Raw genomic sequence first — 12529 nt, forward strand, 5'->3', positions numbered from 1 at the left:
TTTCCTTGCCATTTATATATATACACGCGCGCGTGCGTGTGCGTGCGCTGAACGCATTCGAAACATCAAAGTTAACAGAGACTTGCAGTTACTGAGGTCTTGGTTCATAAGAGAAATGTTGCTCGTCACTTGTGACATTAAAGGCTGTTCGTTGAAGCACACGGTTCTAGGACAGGGCAACACTGGCTGCTCCCCTATTACCTGAACCCGCAGGCACTGTTTGATGCATGTTGCAACCCAAGCATCCATCAGCTTATTTTCAAAGTCAAGAGCCTCAGGGTTGTTTGAAATAATTACATGTTAATGCCAGTCGCCAAGACACGCTCCGTGCCGGGTCACTATTATTTCTGTGAGCCTGGGTCCAAAGTAAGCACGGCATTTTTAATAGGCGAAACAGCCTTCTCCTCCCCGTCCCTTTTCTTCTTTTCCACTCCCCCCTCCTGCTCTTCCCACTTCTCACCTTTCTTTTCCTCCTCCCCCTCCCTTTTGTGAATTTAGAACTTCGATAAGTTCTGACGTGGACAAACTTTTAATTGTTGTACGTACTACTGTCATGGTTCGCTGACTATAGTCAAATTAGCTTCCAAGAAGAAAATTTTCTCTCAGCTGATCCTAAGGTTGGTTCCAAAAGTGTTTTTTTTTTTTTTTCCTCCAGATCTTCTAGCCCTTTGATTCTCCACTGGGGATAATTTTGCCCTACCTTCACCCCCCCACTCGGGGACATTTGTCGGTAGAGACACCTTTAGTTGCCACACCTGAGGGAGGGGTGCTACTGACATCTAGTGGGTGGAGGTCAGAGGTGCGGCGAATCATCTTAGGTACACTGGGCAGCTCCCCACAGCAGAGAATTACCAGGCCCCAAATGTCAGTAGTGCTGAGATTGTGAAACACTGCTCTAAATCTGGGCTATTCAGTACATAAGCCACTAGACACATTCGACTATTGAGCAGCTGAAATGGTGGCTGGGCTGAACGCAGATGTGATGGAGTATAAAAAATACACCAATGTTTTGAAGATGCAGTACAAAATAACGTGACATATTTTATTAATAATTTGATGTTGATTACACATTGAAACGATAATATTTTTTTTTAATTTACTGTTTAGAGGGAGAGAGTGTGAGCAGATGAGGGGCAGAGACAGGGAGACACAGAATCCGAAGCAGGCTCCAGGCTCCGAGCTGCCAGCACAGAGCCCGACGCGGGGCTCGAACCCCCGAACTGTGAGATCATGACCTGAGCCGAAGTCAAACGCTTAACTGCCTGAGCCACGCAGGCGCCCCTCTAATTAACTTCTTTGATATTCCAAAGTTGTGAAAATCAGAAAAAGGTCTTGAACAGCACTAACAGAAACATGCCAGCCACACGTATCATTTAAAATCGTATGGCAGTCACATTAAAGAAAGTAAAAAAAAGAAGTGGAATTAATTTTAATAATGAATTTCATTTAACCTAATATATTCAAAATATTATCACTTCAAGGGCGCCTGGGTGGCTCGGTCAATTAAGCGTCTGACCTCTCAGCTCTGGTAGGTGTGTTTTGTGTCGCGGGGAGCACTTTAATTCTGAACTGAGTCCCGAGAGACCCTTTACCAGACCGATTCTTCTGATTCCAGAAAGATGTGGATGCCGAACTGGTCCAGATCCCTGGACCTTGTCTTGGAATTGTAATGTTTTATGACTTATGACTACAGAGATAGGACATGAAATAGTCTTTAAATTCCCGTTGAGTCCCACATTCCATCAAGTTAGAATTAGGTCATCAGATGGAATCATCTGGTTTACATTGCTTGCTTTTGGAGGTTCTGGTTTTTTTTTTTAATTAAAAAAAAATATTTATTTTTGATAGAAACAGAGCACAAGTGGGGAAGGGGCAAAGAGAGAAGTTGACAGAGAATTGGAAGCAGGCTCCAGGCTCCGAGCTGTCAGCACAGAGCCCGACGCGGGGCTCGAGCTCACAAGTTGCGAGATCACGACCTGAGCTGAAGTCGGACGCTCCACTGACTGAGCCACCCACGCGCCCCTGGAGGTTCTTAACGCTATTATAGGTTATTCCATTTTTCACAGGATGTGTGATGTTTTACTCCCCAAATGGTGTAATTCTTTACAATCTCCATCACATCTGAAGTGCTCTAGGCTGACTTTTCAATTAATTCATTCAACACATTTTTACCCAGCATTTATTTTTACCCAGACACTAAGGCTGTGGAAAAGATGGACAGGGTCCTTGCTCCCAGGGTCCTTTCGTGGGACTAAGCAACACACACACATATATGATCGTGTCAGGAAAGTGATTAAAAAAAAAAGCAGATTAAAGAGTGGTGGTGAGAGCTACTGTTTTAGATAAGGTGATTAGGCGAGGTCCCTGTCAGGGTGACTGAATTTTAAAAGGATTTTTCAGGTAGGTGTCTAAAATTGGTTAGTTAATTTTTACTATTAAGGTTTTAGTGACTTCTTGCGGTATATCAGGTTTGTTTTGTTTTGTTTCACTTCCTTTGCCTGGTCTGACGTCGTGATCCTGTTTCAAAAGTGTTTTTGATGCCTACTTTCCCCCAAAACCATACTGTAATGATTGTCTAAGTTTCAGACCTTTCGAACCTATCCTATTAAAGGGCTGTGTCCTGTTCTTTAGCTATGTCCGTATTGTTGGAATACTTAGATTTTTTCTGATTTCTGACTCTTACAAACAACACTAGTGTGAACTGGTTTATTTTTTTAATACATCTTTTTAAATGTTTGCAGCGTTTCTTGGAAGGTGTTCAGAGGTGGGATTTACTGATTAGGAAAACTATTTAAAATAAGAGTTTAAAATAATTTGAATTTGACACAATGAATCACTTGAAGGGAAAACTATTTTCAAAACTGCATGAACACCCAATATCAGCGATCCATATACCATGTTTCTCTATATAGACACTTAATATGCTGATCTGTATACCCTGTGTCTATCATCTGTCTACCCATTCGTCACTTATCTGACGGTATCCGTCATCTGCCTTATTTCAAAAAAAGTCAGCTTGCCTGTTTTATTTGAAGTTTAAGCCTCAACTCGCTCAAAACCCCTTAAATTATTTAAAAGGTTCGGTATGTCATTCAGCGTCTCTGTTTTTTGTTTGCCTTTTATTAAGGAGCCATTTCTCCCAAAGTAATTCTCCTCCCTAATATCTCTAATATCGCCGTGTCACATAAACCGGAGGTTTACAGGCGGTAACTTTTTTCAGTAACAATGCTCACTGCCGAGCCGATTTGGCGCCCTTAACGTGGTGAGGGATGAATCGTGGAATAACCACAGCTTGTTAGGGAAGGGTGCTCCCAGCACTGGGGGATCTCCCGAGCTCCCCCATCACATGTGGTCACCAGGGACTGCTCCCGCGTGGACATTTGCACGTGGAGCAATCTCCTTCCTTCAGCAGAGCCATATTAGGACGAATACATGAGTCACGCTAAAAATCGCAGCGTCCTATTTTAACATGAGTTGAACCGGTGAAAAAATGTATACCTGCTTTGAATTTTTATGTAGTAATTTCCCCCCCACCACTGTTGTTTTGAAAGTTGTCCAGCTTACAGAAAAGTTACAAGAATAATACAGCGAATATTTGTGTACCCCTCACCTCAGTTCACCAATTGTTAGCATTTTGCCACATTTGCTTACCTCTGTGTATATGCATACACGTGTGTATATGTACATATACGTATGCATGTGTGTACACACACCTGTAGAATATATATGCATGTAAGCCGCGTATAACTAATACGTATACAAATAATTTTAGATGAGCCATTTGTGAATAAACTGTGGACATCATGATTGTTCACCAGGGCCAAGATTACAGGAGGTGAGTGGGGCAAAAAATCTAAGGGGGCGGCACCAAGAAACTCTATCATCAAAGTAAATATTTTTAAAAAGTATTTATTTAATTTTGGGAAAGCGCAAGTGGGGGAGGGGTGGAGAGAAGGGGACAGAGGATCCCAAGCGGGCTCTACGCTGACAGGCTGACGGCAGTGAGCCCGATGTGGGGCTTGAACTCATGAACTGCGAGATCATGACCTGAGCCGAAGTCAGATGCTCAACCGACCGAGCCACCCAGGCGCCCCAAAGTAAATATTTTAGTGCAATATTAAAAAAAAAAAAAAGATTCAGTGTTAAGGAAAAAAGCCCACAATGACCAAAATGTCAAAAATGTTAACAAAGACACGTTATTGTTTGTTTTACGGGCTTACATAGTTGTGCAACAAGAAGAGTGTTTCCACTCAGCCGAAGGTTCTGGGACTTGTGGCTGTTGGGCACGTGAGGAATGCCACTGGCTTGTGAACAGATTGGGCAATGTGGTCTTTACGTATACTCCTGGGTTTTGACTGTAGAGCTTGCGTTGGCTTCTTCCGTTGGGTGTAAAACGTGTACAAAGGGGCACACATCTTTCCCTTTGTGTCAAGCTGCACGTGGCTCTGCCCCCAGCACTTCAGCGTGCATCTCCTAGGAACACAGAGACTCCTCTGTGCAACCTCGGGGCAGCAATCACATGCAGGAGACCTGACGGCGAGGCACTGTGATGATCTGATCTCAGTCCATATTTAAATTTCAGCGATGGTGGCATTGATGCCTTTTACGTCTTGTCCCTGCCCCCCTGCCACACCCCCAGTCACGATCTGATCAAAGATCACGCATGTATTTAGTCACCAAGTCACTTTTTTCTCCTTTAAGCTAGAAAGCCTTTCCACCCCCACTCTGGTCTTTCGTGCCGTTGGCATTTTTGAAGAATCCAGCCCCATTGTGGATGTCGACTCTCGGTTTTGATTTGTGTGATTGGTTTTCTCAAGAATACTGCATTATGCCAGATTTTAAAGGACACATCCTTGTTTGAATCTTATTGTACTGCTAGATGGAGTGGGGACGAGTGATTGCCGTCTCAAGTAGAAACACCAGCTAGCTCAGCATGCAGACAGTTATGCAAGAGCAAGAGAAACAGCAAGGCTTTTTGCGGGAAACACAGATCGTTCCAAATTATCAGAGGGGAGGTGTACCTTTTGGGTTTTAAGGGTCTTGTGCTAGAGAGGTTGCTGGCTGGAATGACCAGAGGTTTCTGCTCCCGGGCCGACTTTGATTGGAGGGGACTTTCCAGGCTCCCCAGGGCCTCGGGAGGAAAGAGTCTCAGAACCCATGAGTGATGTCAGCCGTGGACATCTAGGTGAGGGGGCCGCAGAGGCCCTGGCTAGTGTTAAGACTGTACTGGATAAGGAATGACTGTGGCCTTACCGCTGTAGGCCATGCATCATTCTTTTTTCTTACCTAACCTGGACCAAGTTTCCTGAACACGCGTGCACGCGCACACACCCACACACACACACACACGCACACGTACACAGGGACGACTAGAAGTCCATAAGCTTGTTCTCTTCTTGTGGCTTGTCGTAAGCCAACCTGTTCTATAATCACGGCTCATATGCTTGCCATTCAACTTTGTCCTCAAATAAATCCCTATAAATGCATGACTTTCTCTTGTAATCGTTTTTGAATTCCTGACTGGAAGTGTTGTTAAACAGTTAAAAAAAAAAGTCAGTTCCCATTCTCCAATATTCACGAGGGGTGACCAACATTATAAATCTAGTGAGAAGGTTAAAAGCTGATTAATTCCCTCCCAGGTACTAAGGCAACAACTCGGAAATCCTCTTTATTGTCACGTTGGACAATAAACTTAAATTTGAATCTGGGAAGATGTTATCTTCTCGGAGTTTAATTAAAAGTAAATAAAGAAGCTGTACCATGAAGATTTTGCTCAAAGAATGGCGATAATAGCCAGGTTCCCCATTGTGCCTCTCTGTTTAACTCCTTATCATTCGGTCTACGTTGGGAGTAAATTTCTCAGTCTCTCCCAAAGACAAGTTTGATAGTTCTTCAAATCTTCTCCTGATGGAGTAGTGTACAATTTATCCGCTTGTGGCCCGTTCAGTTAATTCTGCAGAGACTGGAGGGCAATTTGGCAGTATGTCTGTCAATTTTATCAATTTTTTTTTTAGAGACAGGGAGAAAGTGCATGCAAGTGGGATAGAGTGGCAGAGAGAGAGAGAGAATGAGAGGGAGGGAGGGAGAATCCCAAGCAGGCTCCACACTCAGCACAGAGCCCGAGGCAGGGTTTAATCCCACGACCCTGGGATCATGACCTGAGCCGAGATCAAGAGTTGGACACTCAACCGACCGAGCCACTCAGGCGCCACTCTCTCAGTTTTGAACGAACAGCCTCTTTCTTTCAGAACGCCATCTGTATTGAGATAATTGTAGATTTCACGCAGTCGTAAGCCATCATACAAGCAGCTCTCCTGTAGCTCTGCCCACTTTCCCAGTGACAGCTTTCTGCAAGCCTGCAGTGCAATGGAGATGTGCACGGACACTGATACAAGTCACTGATCTTCAGAATTCTCCCTTTTGGCTTGTACTCACTTCTCTGTGTGTCTTCGCTCCTGCAGCAATCATGGCATGTGCACGAGTGCACCTGCGAGCCAGCATTTCCACTCAGGAATCTCTCCTCCAGAAACCCTTGCACCCGTGCACAGAGCCACTTAAACAAAATTATGGACCGCGGTGGTAATATAGTAACAGAAGAGATGGTAACCTTCTGCCTCCATCATGGGGGAACAGTAAAGTAGTTTTGAGCCATATGGCATGCTGCACCGTAATGGAGAGAGGGACAGCCATACGTGCTAAAATGGAAAGATCTCCGAGACAGAAGAAGTGTCACGGGCAGAGAGCGATATGGTAATGCAATGGCATTCGTGTGAAAAATTGTAAAGGGATAAATGCATATACGTACGTGTGCACGGAAATGCATTTTGAAATATGGAGGCCATGCCTCCAACTGTGAACGATGGCTGCCATGTGTTCCAGTCGAGGACCCATAAATCTGAAATAGGCTGCATCTTTGGCGTTAAAAAAAGAAATCCGCAGTCACTTCAGAGACAGACCATGCTCGACACTAACTCAGGGACTCCCCTAACTGCAAGCAAAGGTCCCCTTCCACCCAGAAAAGAGGCGCAGTGGGAGTCTAGGGATGGCCTCAGCCTGAACCAGCCCCCGGGGGTGGAGGAAAACTGGGTTCCCCTGAGAAGACAAGTGTACCGCAACCCACTGTTCTGGAAAGGCAAACAGGCGAAAACTTCCCAGAGTAAAGCTTTTTATAATTAACAAAGTGGCAGGTTTCTTCCACATACCCGGGGCCACCTGGCAATCCATTTTCCAGCAGCAACTGTTAATTATTTATTTAGAAGTCAAAATATAATGTGTGGAGGGAGGGCGAAGGGACATGTAGTGAACTCCCTGTAGTCAGAGGGAAGAAAATAGAAGTTCTTTCCCAAGGAGCATTTTTGTAACATATAGACACATTTTCCCATAAGAAACTCCCAGAAAAATTGAAACCACATGTGCAGATGGCGTGTTGCTGTGCAAGCAATTCAGCGGGGCTGCAGCGAAACCAGCTTTCTCAGCTCTTGGGTTCTGGGGCTTTGTCAACAATGAGAAGCCCCCCCCCCCCACCCCCCAGAACAAGCAAATCCCAGCAGAGTGAACACAACAGTGCAGCCGGGAGTGGTTTCCTTCACCCCCACCCTGTTCCCTGTGCTCTCCAAAAGTTACAAACTGGCTTTCCTTCCTGATAAACCCCAAGGCTTCCTCACTGATTGGTCTCAGTTTGGGAAAGGACGTGACATCAGCAACTTTGCAGACTTGGGCTGGGGGGCTGTTGTGAGCTTTGGCCAGCCTCCAGCCAGCTAGGTGGAGCGTGTGTGTGTGTGTGTGTGTGTGTGTGTGTGTGCGCGCGTGTGTGTACACGCGCGAGTGCGCGTCTGGGCGCGTGCGTCTGTCTGACCACAGGTAGTGCTCAGATTACCCTGCCTGTACTGTACTCTGCTGTTCTCTACCGTCTGCCCAGGACGGTGCGGCTCAGCCAGCCTCAGCCCTGGAATCCCAGGAGCATGGAATTTGGAGTTCTGTGAACAACTGAAGTGGAACACGGACCGCTCCTGGCCTAGGAAACAGCACCATGGACGGCAAGCCAGGGGGCAGGAGCAGTAAGTCCTTGAGACCAGAAGACTCTCCTGACACCAGTTTCTTTTCAAACCCATGGATGGGGGGTGAGTCCAGGGGCTCCGGAATCAGAGTGCTGGGGGGCTGGCTGACGCGATTAGGAGAGAAGAGGGCGGGGTGATTTCAGTGGCTCTGTCCGAGGCGTGTCCAGGGGGCAGCTACCGGACAGATGGCCACCGCTTGCTGGTATATATCCTTCACACGCTTGTCATTAACGCCTTTACCTCTATCTGCAGAGTCCTAGAGACCACACAAAGTCAACTGTCACCGTTTACTCACCAGTAAAAACTTGAGCTCCGAGGAATTACACTGTGTGGGTCAAATGTATCACATATATCACACTGGAGGCACAAAAGTTCCTCATAACTAGGACATTTTTACTGCCAAAACACTTATGAAAAGGTCTTAGGTATTTGGCGTTTAGGTGGGGCTGGCTTTATAAATGATGTTCAGACATTGAGCACTGATTGATTCGCCTTGAAAGGAGACTTGTTTGTTTTAACTTTGGGGAAGCGTCTTTCGGGTGTGATTCTCAACTGTTAGGTGGTGTCCTTGACGACTATCAAGATTCATGCCTCTGGGCAACTGTCATTTCTTGTGAGCATTCAGCAGGTGCCCGCTGACCGGAGGGATGCCGAAAAATGGGTCTAAGCATTAGAGGCGAGATCATTACATTCAGGTTCAGATTATCAGCAAAACTGCCCACAACGCTTGTCTATAGGGACCCGGCGGTCAGGTAGGACTTACCCCTCTCCTAGAGTGCGGCTGCTGAAAGGGAAAAAACAGAAAAAAATAAAATACAACATGCCTTCCCTCTGACTGACTGAGCAGAGAGGACTGCTCATTCATTCATGCATTCATTCATTCATTCATTTATCCGATTTTGCTCGTCAAAGAAGCTGACTCACTCCACAGTGAGTAGGATTGGGATCCGCAAAGGGAGAACTGGATTAATCAGATTTATTGAGCACAGACTTGGAGCAGTAGAAAGCAGAGTGGCCCCCAAAATTACTTCACAAAAATGAATTTGATAACTGTACTTTTAAGGCAGCAAATTGTATTTCCAGGTCAATATGGGAAAGAATCCATAATTTGGAAGACTTCCCCACCTGATTTTTTTACACCTAAGTATTGGGTTTATTTTTATTTCCACTCGAGAGAGGGGTGCCAATCCGTTTTCACTGATTAGGGTTCTAAAGATCCTAATCCAACTCCGTCTGGGGCCCGATTGGTGGGTACGGGAGGGCGGGTGTCCATATACTCAAAGGTATGGTGCTTAAAAAGTGGATAAAGTGTCACAACTAGAATGCAGAGAGTCTCAGGGAGGCTGCTGCTGAGAACGACTCTGGAGAGATGGAACTAGATAATGGAGCTACAAAGGCTAGGTGGCGTTTAGCCTTCATGAGGCAGGCAATTGGGAGCCATCGATGGTTCTGGAGTGGAGATCTGGCAATGATGAAAACCGTAAGTAAATGAATCTGGCGGCCGCAGCCAGGATGGATTGTGGGGTCATGGGAAATTGTTGGGCTAATCCACTGGTTCTCCAACTCCCATGCATATGGAGAGCCACGGCGGAGCCTGCCGCACCGGTGAGTGAGAGAAGCAGGGAGGGGGTCGGGGGTTGTCATTCCACAGGAACTAAAAGGAAGACAAGTTTCCGAAGAAGCAGAAGTCACAAGGTAGTGGCAGGACACCTCTGCTCTCCCACCTCCTCCTCTGCGTCTGACTGGCAAAGTCCTACTCGCCTTCCACACGCAGCCCCGCCGCCGCCACCACGCAGCCCTCCAGGGCTTTCTCCCGCTCCCTGCCCGGGTGGAACCTCTCTCTCCCCTGCTTGGCGTCAGGCCTGCCGCCGGGCCGCCACCTCCATTCTAGCCCAGTCGCCTCTGTTTATGCTTCTGAAATCTTGACCTTGGCGAAGTGTGGAATGTGAAGCACCCGGAATGCTGTTTCCAAACGGCCACGTGGAGAAGCTCCGAGAAGTTCGGCTCAGGTGAGGCTTATTCCCGGCACAGGGCCGATCGGAGGGGAACCAGTGGCGGGCCTGGGGGAGCTCTGCGGCCCCGGCTCCGGCCTCTCCCTGTGGGTCTGTCTCCACCTCCTACTCTGGAGGAAGGGAGCAAAGGCTGTGCACGAGGCAACCGGCTCCTCGTCGAGATTAAAGCTTGAATCCTCTGCCCCAGGAGCAAAATAAGAATGTCTTCCCCCTCCCCCGCCGAACATACCTTGTTACGGGTTGAATTGTGTCCCCCCCTCCCCCCCCACCAAAAGACTCGTGGCAGCCCTAACCCCCAGCACCTCAGAATGTGACCTTATTTGGAAATAGGATTGCAGATGTAATTAGTTACCATGGGGTCATACTGGGGGAGGGTGGGCCCTGATGCGACGACTGGTGTCCTTGTAAGAAGAAGACGGGAGACACGGGGAGAAGCATTGTGACGGCACAGGCGGAGATTCGGGTGATGCGTGCGCCCAAAAGACCCAACGACGATGGTGGCCACCACCTGAAGCCAGAAGAGGCCAAGAAGGATTCTTCCTTAGAGCCTCTGCACACGGCACGGCCTTCGTTCCTCACCTCTAGGCTTCAGATCTACACGACCGCGCCTTTCTGTCGTTTGAAACCAACCACTGTGTGGTACTTTGATACGGCGGCTCGGGTGAAACCAATTCATATCCACTCGTAGAAACTTTTAGTGGCGCCCGGGTGGCTCAGTCGGTTGAGCGTCCGACTTCGGCTCAGGTCGTGATCTCGAGGCGCGTGAGTTCGAGCCCCGCGTTGGGCTCTGTGCTGACGGCTCAGACCCTGACAGCTGCTTCCGATTCTGTGTCTCGCTGTCTCTCTACTCCTCCCCTCTTGCATTCTCTCGCTCTCTCTCTCAAGTAAATAAATAAGAAAAACACTTAAAAAATAAAAAAAAAAAAACTTTGGAAAATACCTTGAAGGAGAAACTAAACACCACCCATAACCCACTGAGCAGGTAACCACGGTTCCCGTTTGTAGTGTCGATCCAGCAGGTTTTTTTGGAGACATTTCTTTCCGCACAAGATCCAGCCCACCCTGGAGAGAGTGGGCTCCCATTTTAAACAGAAGACAGGCAAGCACAGGCAGGGAAAGGGAAGAATTCTGGGCTCTCGTGGCGGATTTTGAGATCTCGGGGTGCCTCAGCAGGGACAGCTTTTCTGGAGCAAACCTGCCCGAGGAGACAGAATGGGTGATGATGTGAGGTCCCTGCGCAGAAAGTGGCCCGAGGGGGAGAGAGACGGAGACAGAGAAAGAAGAGACTGGGGTGGGGGTGGGGGGGGGACCGGAGCAAGAATTACAGTGGACAGGCCTCACTCGCCCAGCGTTGCCTCAGTGGGCCTTTCTGTTTCCTGTTTCTGTCCGTGAGACTCTGTTTCTCTCTCTCCTCTTTTTTATTTGTCCTGGAATCCAACCGGGGTCCCCACCGTAGCTGTAAACCCGGCGCCCGGCTCTCTGCAGTGCCATCGACCCGAGGCAGGTGCTCTGCCCCCTCAGGGCAACCCAGCCTCCCTTTTTGCCCCTTGACCTGGCAGAATGTTGCGTGTACCAGTCTCCTCTGAAGTGATGGAAATTTACAAAGTCATTCCAGAGATTGCAATAAAAACGAAATGGCCTCCTTCCTAATGTGCTGTAGGGTTTGACGGAGACTCGACTGAAAAGAAAGGTAGGTTTAATGGCACTAATTGGAGGGCGTGTGGAGTGGGTTCGTTAGGAGAGCCGCCCGCCCCTACTGCATCTGTGGCATTGCCAGTGACCCCGTTTGGCATCTAGTGTTTGGCAGTAAAACCCTTAGACCCTGGCTGAGCAAGTGTTGGGGAGGAATCTTTAATATATACTCAGGGCTTGGACGAGGGGTTGGATACAGATCACGGCCCTTGAATTTCAAAGCCGGTGGTGGGGTCAAGTGGAAGGGGGGGGGGGTGGTGACCTTGAGTGGCCTCTTCATCCAGCCTCCTACTGGGAGCATTTCCGTGTTTTGGCAGGAATAGGTCCCCTTTCCTGCCCTTTCTGCGCCCTCTGGTTGTTAGCAGGAAGGCGGGCACAGCTGCTTCTGGGTTTAATTGCGCGTATTGCCTGTAGCTCATTGCCTGCTCGGGTGTGGGCTCTGGAAACCCCTGGAGAAACCTCTCCCTGAGCTTCCCAGGCAGGATCACACAGGATGGACTTCTCAGCTGTCTTTTCAGTGTTTTCGAGAGCTAATGAGAGTGTGTGTTTGGACTAGTCCATGTTGCAAATTACGGTGTTTACGGAACCATGTGTGTGTGTGTGTGTGTGTGTGTGTGTGTGTGTGTACATATCTCCATGCCCTCAATGCTAGAAAAAAAAACAAACCCTATATCCGCTGTCACATTTTTAAGCTTTTACATAATCACCCAACTGTTCAGAGACCTGTTGAGGTCTCTGAGGTTTGGCTTTCCAAGGACCCCAGTTTTT

General features: G+C 47.8%; 1 protein-coding gene across 4 annotated transcripts in view; it reads left to right on the top strand.

Annotated features, from left to right (window-relative positions):
• The first annotated feature begins 6018 nt into the window (after nt 1-6018).
• Nucleotides 6019-12529, top strand: part of ASB9 (ankyrin repeat and SOCS box containing 9) — a 29044-nt gene continuing 22533 nt past the window's right edge. Inside the window, exon 1 of one of the 4 annotated variants that reach the window (XM_053891821.1) lies at nt 6019-8057. In XM_053891821.1, the coding sequence (XP_053747796.1) occupies nt 8030-8057 (28 nt within the window). In that variant the 5' untranslated portion in view covers nt 6019-8029. The other 3 variants (XM_053891822.1, XM_053891820.1, XM_053891823.1) reach the window with 3 other exon arrangements.

The sequence above is a fragment of the Panthera pardus genome, unplaced genomic scaffold (genome assembly GCF_024362965.1).
Source record: "Panthera pardus isolate Hobbes unplaced genomic scaffold, ASM2436296v1 HiC_scaffold_27, whole genome shotgun sequence".
NCBI lineage: Eukaryota > Metazoa > Chordata > Mammalia > Carnivora > Felidae > Panthera > Panthera pardus.